At 46.5% G+C, this 10,339-nt stretch overlaps 1 protein-coding gene across 1 annotated transcript in view; it reads right to left on the reverse strand.

Moving 5' to 3' along the window:
• LOC148144435 (uncharacterized) overlaps positions 1 to 9,178 on the reverse strand; it is a 107,205-nt gene extending 98,027 nt beyond the window's left edge. The window contains exon 1 of the mRNA XM_087975327.1: positions 8,060 to 9,178. Coding sequence (XP_087831453.1) covers positions 8,060 to 9,080 — 1,021 coding nt within the window. The 5' untranslated portion in view covers positions 9,081 to 9,178. The remainder of the gene's footprint in view (positions 1 to 8,059) is intronic.
• Between the last annotated feature and the right edge of the window lie 1,161 nt (positions 9,179 to 10,339).

The following is a 10,339-nucleotide window of genomic DNA, read 5'->3' on the forward strand; positions in this document are numbered from 1 at the left end:
CTTTATTCCCCCCCCCCCCCCCCCCCATACCACACACCTTGTTCCAGATCCAGAGTTGAAAAATGTGGCGCTGGAAAAATGCCTCGAGGCCATGCCTCTAGGAATTCCCTGGCCGTTCTCTGGCATGGCACTCATCCACAGATTCTCTCAACAAACACATTGACCTGGACCCAATATACCGGCCACTGCAGCAGACAGTTGGAACTGACAACCGGCAGTGGCAGAGACAAACCACTATGAATGCTGGAGGAAACATCACAGAAGCGCTTCACAAGAGGATCCCTAGCACTGAGGATGTCACCTCGACAGGGAATGAAACGTCTGCAACAAAAATTCCCAGCTCGGCGAACAGAACCACAACAATGAGCACCCGAGCTACAAATCTTCTCACAAACTTTGAATTGAGCATTGAAGTTGGGACATCCTGTTGCAACTGTCACACATGCCACACAACACAAGGCGTGGTCCTTCTCTGACTTACCATCCCTTTGAATATCAGGGGGAAGACACCCCCTTCAATTGTAACATTCAGGAAAGATGCCTTATTTCAACAAAAATGTGCTGTGCTCACAGATGTTTGGACAGAGAAAGGGAGTTGCAGTCTGGGGTGACGCTCAATCTTCATTCAGAGAAAGAGAGGAGCAGCAGTAGCTTCAGAAGCTCATGGTCCAACTTGCGCATTCAGACAACAGGGGGGCTCTTCTGGGAATGAAGCAATGTCTCCCCCTTTCCATTCCTTATCCTGGGAGGGAAAGAGAAGGGGGGAAGCACTGTTCACTTGCAGCAACGGGAGGCAGAGAGTATGAATCCAAGCAGGGATCAGACTCTGCAAAAGTCAGTTTCAGTCGGCTTCTTCTGGAATATCGTGTGCAATTCTGGTCTCCCTCCTATAGGCAGGGTGTTGTGAAACTTGAAAGGATTCAAGGAAGAGTCACAAGGCTGTTGCCAGGGTAGGAGGGTTTGAACCACAAGGAGAGGCTGAATAAGCTGGGGCTGTTTTCCCTAGAGCATCGCAGGCTGAGTGTGTGTTTTTTAAAGAGGCTTATGAAAATTGAGGAGTGTGGATGGGGTGAATAGACAAGGTCTTTTCCCTGGGATATGGGGAGTGCAGAACTAGAGGGCATAGGTTTAGGGCGAGGGGGGAAAAATTTGAAAGGACCTTGCAGTCAACCTTTTTTTGCAGAGGGTGATGCGTGTATGGAATGAGCTGCCAGAGGAAGTGGTGGAGGCATCTGGATGGGTATATGAAAAGGAAGGGTTTAGATGGATATGGACCAAGTGATGGCAAATGGAACTAGACTAATTTTGGATATCCGGTCGGCATGGACAAGTTAGATTGAAGGATCTGTTTCTGTGCTTTATGTCTCTGACTGTATGACTGGTGAAAAGCATTGACATTCGTCGAAACATTTATGCAACAGAAAATTATAAGAGGGTAAAGATAAACCTCACGTCATTGATCAATGAATCCTGGTGTGGTATGGCTGTATTTCCAGTAATAGTCAGTATGGCATGGAAGGAGTCCAAAACGACGGCTTCTTTTACAGAAACTCACACGTAAATCCGAGTCTTCTGGGAATCTAAGACAACCGTGCGTTAATATAAGACAGATAAGTCTGGGGTATATGGTACATATTTGATGGAATGTTTATGGCTCTCAAAGCCTGATTTTCAGTGTTTCTGGGCTCATAATATTGCACTGAAGCATATTGTATATCTTCAGTAAGAACGTCAATACCGCATGATAGATGTCCATTCAGCAACTTGAGTGGACTCTTCATGGAGTATGCAATCCACCACATTACCCTGCTGTATACATTTACATATAGATCAGCACAAAGATCTTGGGTATTAAGAGAGGAAAGAATGTCCCACAGAAACTAGAATTGTGTGTTCTGATTTTCTATTGTGGACTGACAGCAATGACCTTTGCAATCTCTTTCCACAGGAATATTACAAGAGAAGAATTTGGAGGCAGAAATCTCAGACCAAACATCACATCGAAGTCTGACAGTCGCTTGATTCACCAGGACTTGGATATTGATAGCCTTGAAAACAAAGGGGAGAAGGTCTGTCTGCTTAGGTTTTAAACGTCAGTGTGACTGGAAACTCAGAGTCTCACATACCCACACACCAGAGTAGTGACTGGAACATGCTTTACAGACTGAATGAGAGTCCTCCAATTACCAGTTCACCAGTAACACCACACCTATGCTGTAAGTATGAGCGAGTTTCAACTGATTGTTGAACCTGGAGAAATAAGAGGACACCTGCACCATGGAGAAATCATGAAAATGCAGGGAGTGTAGGAACGGTTTTCCTTCCCCACCTGCCCGATATTCATCAGCATTTATACACAGGGCAGCGGCCATTCACCTACATTCAGCACAGGAAAGGCTTCATTCAGTCGCATCACCTCCTGGTCCACATTGGGGAGAAACTGCTCATCTGCCCTGTGTGCTGAAGCAGATGAAGGACATTTTTTTTTTATCCTGGATGGAGCATACTGCAGGTATACCTGAAATAGATACATTTGTCTCTGTCCCATTGAGTCTCCAGCACAGGGCCAGGCTGGGCTGCTCAATTGGTGTCTCAGTGTTTATTCTCCATCTGAGCCTCCATCTACCCCTCTTCATTGCTCCCCCATCTCCCCTCCATCAGCATAAAGATATCCCCCACTTTTCGAAAGTTCACTTTACACTACTTCACTTTTACAAAAGACCTACATTAATACCTGTTCTCACAAACCGAAAGAAATCCGAAGAGGATTGTCGCTTTTACAAAGAAAGGCATAATATAAATTAATTCATGGTAACTGCTTCTTCGCTTTAGGCCATTTCGGCTTATGAAAGGAACACTCTACTTTCAAATAGTGGGGGAAAGCTGTATCAATACAATACAGCACAGTCACAGGCCCTTCTCACTTGGTTTAGGCACACACCCCCCCTCAAGCCTGTACTAATTCTTAATCCTTACTTAGACCTGCAATTTATTGCCCATGTGTGGTTTCTGTTCCTCTGTTCACCTCCCCTTCATGTGTCTATCAAGATACACCTTAAACATTGTTAAGGTGCCTGCTTCCACTACCTCCACTGGCAGTGCGTTCCAGAACCCCACCACCCCTCTATATAAATTCCCCACCCCCACCACTTGTCCCCCAAACAGTCCCCCTCTCACCTTGAACCTGTGCCCTCTTTTAGTTGACCTTTCCACTTTGGAGGGAAAAAACGCCTCTGACTATCATAGAATCCCTCCAGCGTGGAAACAGACAATTCAGCCCAACAAGTCAACACCGGCCCTCCAAAGATTAACATATAGAGACCCGTTCCCTTACCCCTGTGATCTACATTTACTCTTGACTAATGCACCGAACTTACACATCCCAGAAAATTGGGGCAATTTACATACAGACAATCCAACTGAACCTGCCTCTCCTTGGACACTATGGGTAATTTAGCTTCAGTAATCCACCCTAACCTATACACGTTTGGATTGTAGGAGGAAGCCGGAGCACCTGGAGCAAACCCACACAGATATGGGAGGTGGGGTGCAGGGACAATGTGCCAACTCCACACAGATAGTTGCCTGAGACTAAAATCGAACGCAGGTCCCTGGCACTGTGAGGTGTCAGTGCGAACCACTGAGCTACCCTGCCACCCCTGTCCAGCCAATCTGTGTATCTCAGCATTTTGTCAAGGTCTCCTCTCAGCCTCTGTTTTTCCAAAGAAAACAATCTAGGTTTATGCCTCTTCTGCTCATAACGAGAGCCCTCCAGACTAGACAATGTCCTGGTGAACCTTGTCTGTACCCTCTGCCAGACCACCCACATCCTTCCAGTAGCACAGTGACCAGAACTGCACACTATATTCTGAATGTGGCCATAATAAACAGCTGTAACGTAACTCTTACACTCAAGGAAGTGTGCTGTGTGCTTTTTTGACCACCGTGCCCACCTGCATTACCACTTCCACGGATCTATATGCCAAGATCTCTCTGTATGCCAGTGCTCCTATGTGTTCTGCCATTTATCATACAAATCTTATATTTCCTTCATCTCTATCGAGCTTCACCTTAACTGTCTTTCTCTCCTTCTCATCCCTCCACTCATCAGCATATCATAAGACCAAAGCAGCAGAAATTAGGCCATTCAGCCTATTGAGTCTGCTTCGCCATTCAATTATGGCTGATAAGTTTCTCAACCCCATTCTCTCCCTTAACCCTTGATCCTCACGAACCTATCTATCTCCGTCTTAAATATATTCAGTAACCTGGCCTCCACAGCCTTGTGGCAGTGAATTCCATAGACTCACCACACTCTGGCTGAAGGAGCCTCTCTTCCCTCTGTTCTAAAGGGTCTTCCCTTGACGCGAAGGCTGAGCCCTCAGGTTCTAGTCTCTCCTACCAATGGAAACACCTTCTCAACATCCACACCGTTCATTATTTTGTAGGTTTCAATTAGATTCCCTCTCATCCTTCTGAACTCCATGAAGTATAAACCTAGAGTCCTCTAATGTTCTTCATATGTTAAATTTTTCAATCCTGGACCATTCTTGTGAACCTCCTCTGAACATGTTCCAGGGCCAGTACATCCTTCCTGAGATATGGGGCCCAAATCTACATACAGTACTCTAATTGTGGGCTGACCGGAGCCTTACAGAGCCTCAGAAGTACATCCCTGCATTTATATTCAAGTCTGATCAAAATAAATGCCATCATTGCATTTGCCTCTCCAACTACTGACTCAACCTGTAAGTTTACCTTGAGAGAATCCTGGAGTAGAACTCCATAGTCCCTTTGCACATCAGACTTCTGAATTTTCTCCCCATAATCCTTCTGTTCCAGAGTAGCAGCAGAGATTTCCAGACACCTCGATTGTTTTCAGGGATACCAAGGGATCTTGGGAATTGCCAGTATCTCAGGAGGAGGCAGAGGGGAATGTGGTGTGGTCCTGTAAACTGCAGAACTTTCCAACTACCCGAGTTAGCAGGAACTCTTTCTGGACCAAGAAACAAAAGGGCCACTGAGAAACTGCTACATCAGAGGCAGAAATTAGGCCATTCAGCCCATTGAATGTTGGAGCAGACTCAATCATTCTTAAGTATCAAGGGTTACAGGGAGAATTGGGTTGAGAAACGTATCAGCCACGATTGAATAGTAGAGCAGACTCAATAGGCTGAATGGCCTAATTTCTGGGAGTTAACCATCCCTGGGAAGAAGGACGCAAAACAACAAGCTGTTTCCTGGGACAGGTGAGCGAAGTGTTTAATAAGCTCATGATAAATGGACAATTAAGTTTGTCTGTGGAAGGAAGGCCCTGACGTAAAGGAGTTTTTTGCAGGAAACGCTGTATCAAACAAACCACTAAACCTCGAGGATAAGAAGGTAAGCTACAGACCGGAGATCTCCAGAAGTGTGGGGAGGTGGTGTTAGAATCTAAAGAAGCATCACATCACAGATTTGAAAGCGAGGAATCTCCACCAGAATTCAACTCCAGAATGATGTAGCAGCAGTACTTGGAAGAAGAATGTTGCACTGAATCCCTGGACACTTCCAGAGACAGATACTGTTGGGGGAAACTCAGTTAAATTCTGCCATCAATTGGGTGATAGCCAAGTTGTGAGTGAGGTTGAACTTGGTTACATAAAAGAATACAGCGCAGTACAGGCCCTTTAGACCTCGATGTTGCGCCGATCCAAGCCCACCTAACCTACACTAACCCACTATCCTCCATATGCCTATCCAATGCCTGCTTAAATGCCCATAAAGAGGGAGAGTCCACCACTGCTACTGGCAGGGCATTTCATGAACTCACTATTCACTGAGTAAAGAATCTACCCCTAACATCTGTCCTACACCGATCACCCCTTAATTTAAAGCTATGCCCCCTTGTAATAGCTGACTCCATACGTGGAAAAAGGTTCTCATGGTCAACCCTATCTAAACCTCTAATCATCTTGTACACCTCTATCAAGTCACCCCTAAACCTTCTTTTCTCCAATGAAAACTTGAGGAGTTTTATTTTTGGTTGCGACATACAATAAAGTGTTAATCATTGTTTCAGCAGTTAATTGTGTGTAGTTTCTGAGTTAAGAGCCAAATTAAGACGATTCACCCACAACCACAGTGAGAGGCTGGGATTCATGTTGACTCCATTGCATTCAGCACTACATTACGTCAATACTTTTATAAAGCAAAGGCTGACAGCCACACCTATCTCAAACAGAAACACCCAGAGGAGCATGTCACCCAATAATCTGTAAAATTAGCATGAAAAGTGGTGTAACCTGCTCTAGTGATAAGAATAAATCCCCAACACTAAAATCAACAATCAGCAATTTATTTATCCAACTCTCACGGTGAACAAATGAACAAAAGTATTAACATATTGGATACAGGCCAGGAGCAGATGGGTGGCACTAGTTTAGTTGGGGATCATGGACTGGTTGGTCTGAAGGGTCTGTTTCCAGGCTGCATGACTCCATAGCACGGAATGAATGGGGATCCATCCCAAAGATGATAAAGGTTTCAAGCACCACCTTAGGCAAATGTGTGGACACCCCTCCAGATAACTGAGGGCAGTGGGACACTGAGGGTCAGTAGATCAGTCAGCCAGCCAGTTCTCTCCAGGAGACTTGTCTCTCAAGAAAGGAAGTGGTTTCCTGCCCCATCAACCAGACTATCCAGTTTGGATTAGGTCCTATATTTCCAACAAAATAGGTAGACAGGGCAGTGTCTATAACAAATATGTTATTCAACTTGGAAGCGTGCTGAAGACATATACAAGGATGTTACCAGGATTCAAGGGTCTGTGTAAAAGGGAGAGGTTGGACAAGCCAAGATATTTTTATTTGGAGCATTAAGAGTCTGAGAGAGGCCCTTAGAGAAGTGAAGAGATCGTGAGAGGATGAATGCACGGGGTTGGGGAAGTGAGGGCTAGAGGGCGTCAGTTTAAGGTTAGAGGAAAAAGAATAAAAGGGAATGTGAGGGGCAACATTTCTTTTCACGCAGATGGTGGTACACATATGGAATGAGACGCCAGCGGAAGTGGTTGAGGTGGGTACATTAACAACATTTAAAAGGCATTTGGGCAAATACGTGGATAGGAAAGGTATGGTAGGAAATGGGCCAACTGCAGGGAAATGGGCTTAGTGTTGATGGACAGTTTGGTCGGTGTGGACCATGTTGGGCCGAAGGGCCTGTCTCCTGCTGTCGGACTCTATGATTTGCATCTCTTTGTTGGTCAGACAGTTTTGAGTTTCCAAATGGAACATCTCACAATCAGGCCGAATAAAATCCAATCTCATTCGTCAACTCTGATGCGGAGGTGCTGGTGTTGAATTGGGGTGACAAGGTCAGAAGTCACACGGCACCAGATGAAGTGATGAAGGAGCAGCACTCATGAAAGAGCAATGCTCCTAAAGCTTGTGATTTCAAATAAACTTGTTGCACTGTAACATGGTGTCGTGTCACTTCTGACTTCTTCAACTCTGGGTTTGTCTCAAACTTGATGGGATACTTTGTCCAACTCGGCATATTTTATCAAGATTGCTTGGAGGAATTTTTTTTTTTAAAGATTAGATTCCCTACAGTATGGAAACAGGTCCTTTCTCCCAACAAGTCCACACTGACCCTCCGCAGAGTAACCCAGCCATTCCCCTATCCCTATTCCTCTACATTTACCCCAACTAATGCACCACACCTGCACATCCCTGAACACTATGGGACAATTTAGATGGGCCAATTCATCCTAACCTGCACACCTTTAGACCAGGGGAAGGAAACCAGAGCACTCAGAGGTAACCCATACAGATGTGGGGCGTGCAATGTGAAAGCTACACACAGACTGTCTCCCCAAGGGTGGAATTGAACCCAGGTCAGCATCGTGAGGCAGTGGTACTAACCACAGAGTCACCATGCCACCCCTGAGCCACGTAGGTGGGCTTGGTGGGGGTGAGTCCAGCACAAAACACAAAAGCTCACTGCACCCACTGTCAGAATGGGCAGGAGGTTCAGCCCTGGGGGTGACCCACTGCAGTGTCACTGGTGGAATCTGATTGTTGGTGCCTCCGCAAGTTGCAGGACAATGTGAACCTCCGCCCGCAGTCGGGGCAGGCAAACGGCCTCCCCCCGGTGTGGACCCATTGATGGGCCAGCAGTTTGGAGGAGCGGGTGAACCCCTTCCCACACTCAGGGCAGCTGAATGGCTTTTCCCTGGTGTGGACCCGCTGGTGGGACAACAGGTCAGAGGAATTGCTGAAGGCCTTACCACACTCAGAGCAGGCGAAGGGCCTCTCTCCCGTGTGGATTTGCCGGTGTCTCAGCAGGTCCGAGGATTTACTGAAGCCCTTCCCACACTCTGGGCAGCTGAAGGGCCTCTCACCTGTGTGGACCTGCTGATGGGCCAGCAGGTTGGAGGACTTACTGAAGGCCTTCCCACACTCTGGGCAGCTGAAGGGCCTCTCCCCCCTGTGGACCCGCTGATGGGCCAGCAGGTTGGAGGATTGACTGAAGGCCTTCCCGCATTCTGGGCAGCTGAAGGGCCTCTCTCCCGTGTGGACCCGCTGATGGACCAGCAGGGAGGAGGAATTACTGAAGGCCTTCCCGCACTCTGGGCAGCTGAAGGGCCTCACCCCCGTGTGGACCCGCCGGTGCCTCAGCAGGTTGGAGGAATCGCTGAAGGCCTTCCCGCATTCGGGGCAGCTGTATGGCTTCTCCCCCGTGTGGACTCGCCGGTGCGTCAGCAGGTTGGAGGAATTGCTGAAGGCTTTCCCGCACTCGTGGCAACTGAAGAGCCTCTCCCCTGCATGGATTCGCTGGTGGGTCTGGAGGTTGTCCACCCAAGTGAATCCTTTCCCGCACATGGAGCAGTAAAACTTCCTCTCACCAGTGTGTATATGCTGGTGGGGCAGCAGGACACAGGAGCAAGTAAAGCCCTTTGCCCGCTCGGGGCAGGAGAACGGCCTCTTCCCAGTGTGATTGCACTGATGAGCCGCCAGGACAGGTGGGACATGGAAGCCCTTCCCGCAGTCGCCACAATTCCATGGTTTCTCAACAGGGCGTGTTTCCTCAGGTTTCTCCATGGCCGAAGCTTCAGCTGCACACACACGTGTACAACCCTGCCATGAATTCTTCTTTCCAGGCAGTAGAGTTGTTTCAGGCTCCACACTCAGTGCGCTGCAACAGTAGTGTCTTTCAACCAGTCCCCCGTACTCAAACTGGAACCAAAAAGAACGCTTTGCTCTTTCTCACAGAATCATAGTTGAAAATTGTTGCGGTCCTGATGGATTGAGTAACTGTCAGATATTGATGTGAAAGTGAGGACTGGAGACGCTGGAGAGTCAGAGTCAAAAACTGCATCGCTGGAAAAGCGCAGCACAGCAAGCAGCATCAGAGAAGCAGGAGAATCAACATTTTGGACATAAGCCCTTTATCTGTTAACTTGAAACTTCTGTCTTCAGATAGTCTGTAAGAAAAGATTACAAAAGTCATCACTGCCAATCCAGTTTTTTTTAATAGATTTTTTATTAGAAATTTAACATTTTAACAAGTTTACAAAAATAAACAAAACTCTCAGATATAAACATTGATATACAATTAACTCAAATATACAATAGCCAAAATTTAACAAAAAACAGAAAAAAACCGAAAAAGAAAAAAAACAAACAAAACTCAACTATCTACTAATCTAACCTACCAGTAACCAGAGTGTATATTTAAGTCACATGCTCGGAATGTGTTAACATCAGATATAATAAAACCCGTATTCGTGCGGGATTCCTCCCCCGAGGGGCCCCGGACCAGCCAGGTTTGTAATCTCAATTAAATAAAAGCCCTTGTTAGGATAGCCGAAATATCTGTATTTATGTCATTCAAGAAGGGCTGCCATATTTTATAAAATAATTCGGTCTTTCGGTGCACCATATTTGTAAGGAAAAGTCGAGGGGAATACATTCCATAATTAATCTGTGCCAATTTGAAAGTCCAGGGTGGCCCTCAGCCGCCCAGTTCACCAAAATATTTTTCCTTGCACGAAAGAAAGAATAGAAAATAGTGTCTTCCCGTACGTGTCCAGGGAGGGAAGGTTCGAAAAGCCCAAGAGGAGAGATACAGGGTCCACTTTAATTTCCGTTCCTAAAGTTTCTGTCAGGGTACTTGCTGCTTTAGTCCAATATCTACGGATCTTATGACAGGTCCATAGGCAATGTACATGAGTGCCCACTTCTATTTTGCATTTAGGACACATTGGAGATGCTCCTGCCTTAAATTTTGCCAATCGAACCGGTGCTATATGGGCCCTATGAAGTATCTTCAGCTGGATAGCCTGGGTTCTGTTACAGAT

Source organism: Chiloscyllium plagiosum, unplaced genomic scaffold, assembly GCF_037043375.1.
Source record: "Chiloscyllium plagiosum isolate Xiang-an unplaced genomic scaffold, Cpla_swu_hap1 HiC_scaffold_27, whole genome shotgun sequence".
Classification (NCBI taxonomy): Eukaryota; Metazoa; Chordata; class Chondrichthyes; order Orectolobiformes; family Hemiscylliidae; genus Chiloscyllium; species Chiloscyllium plagiosum.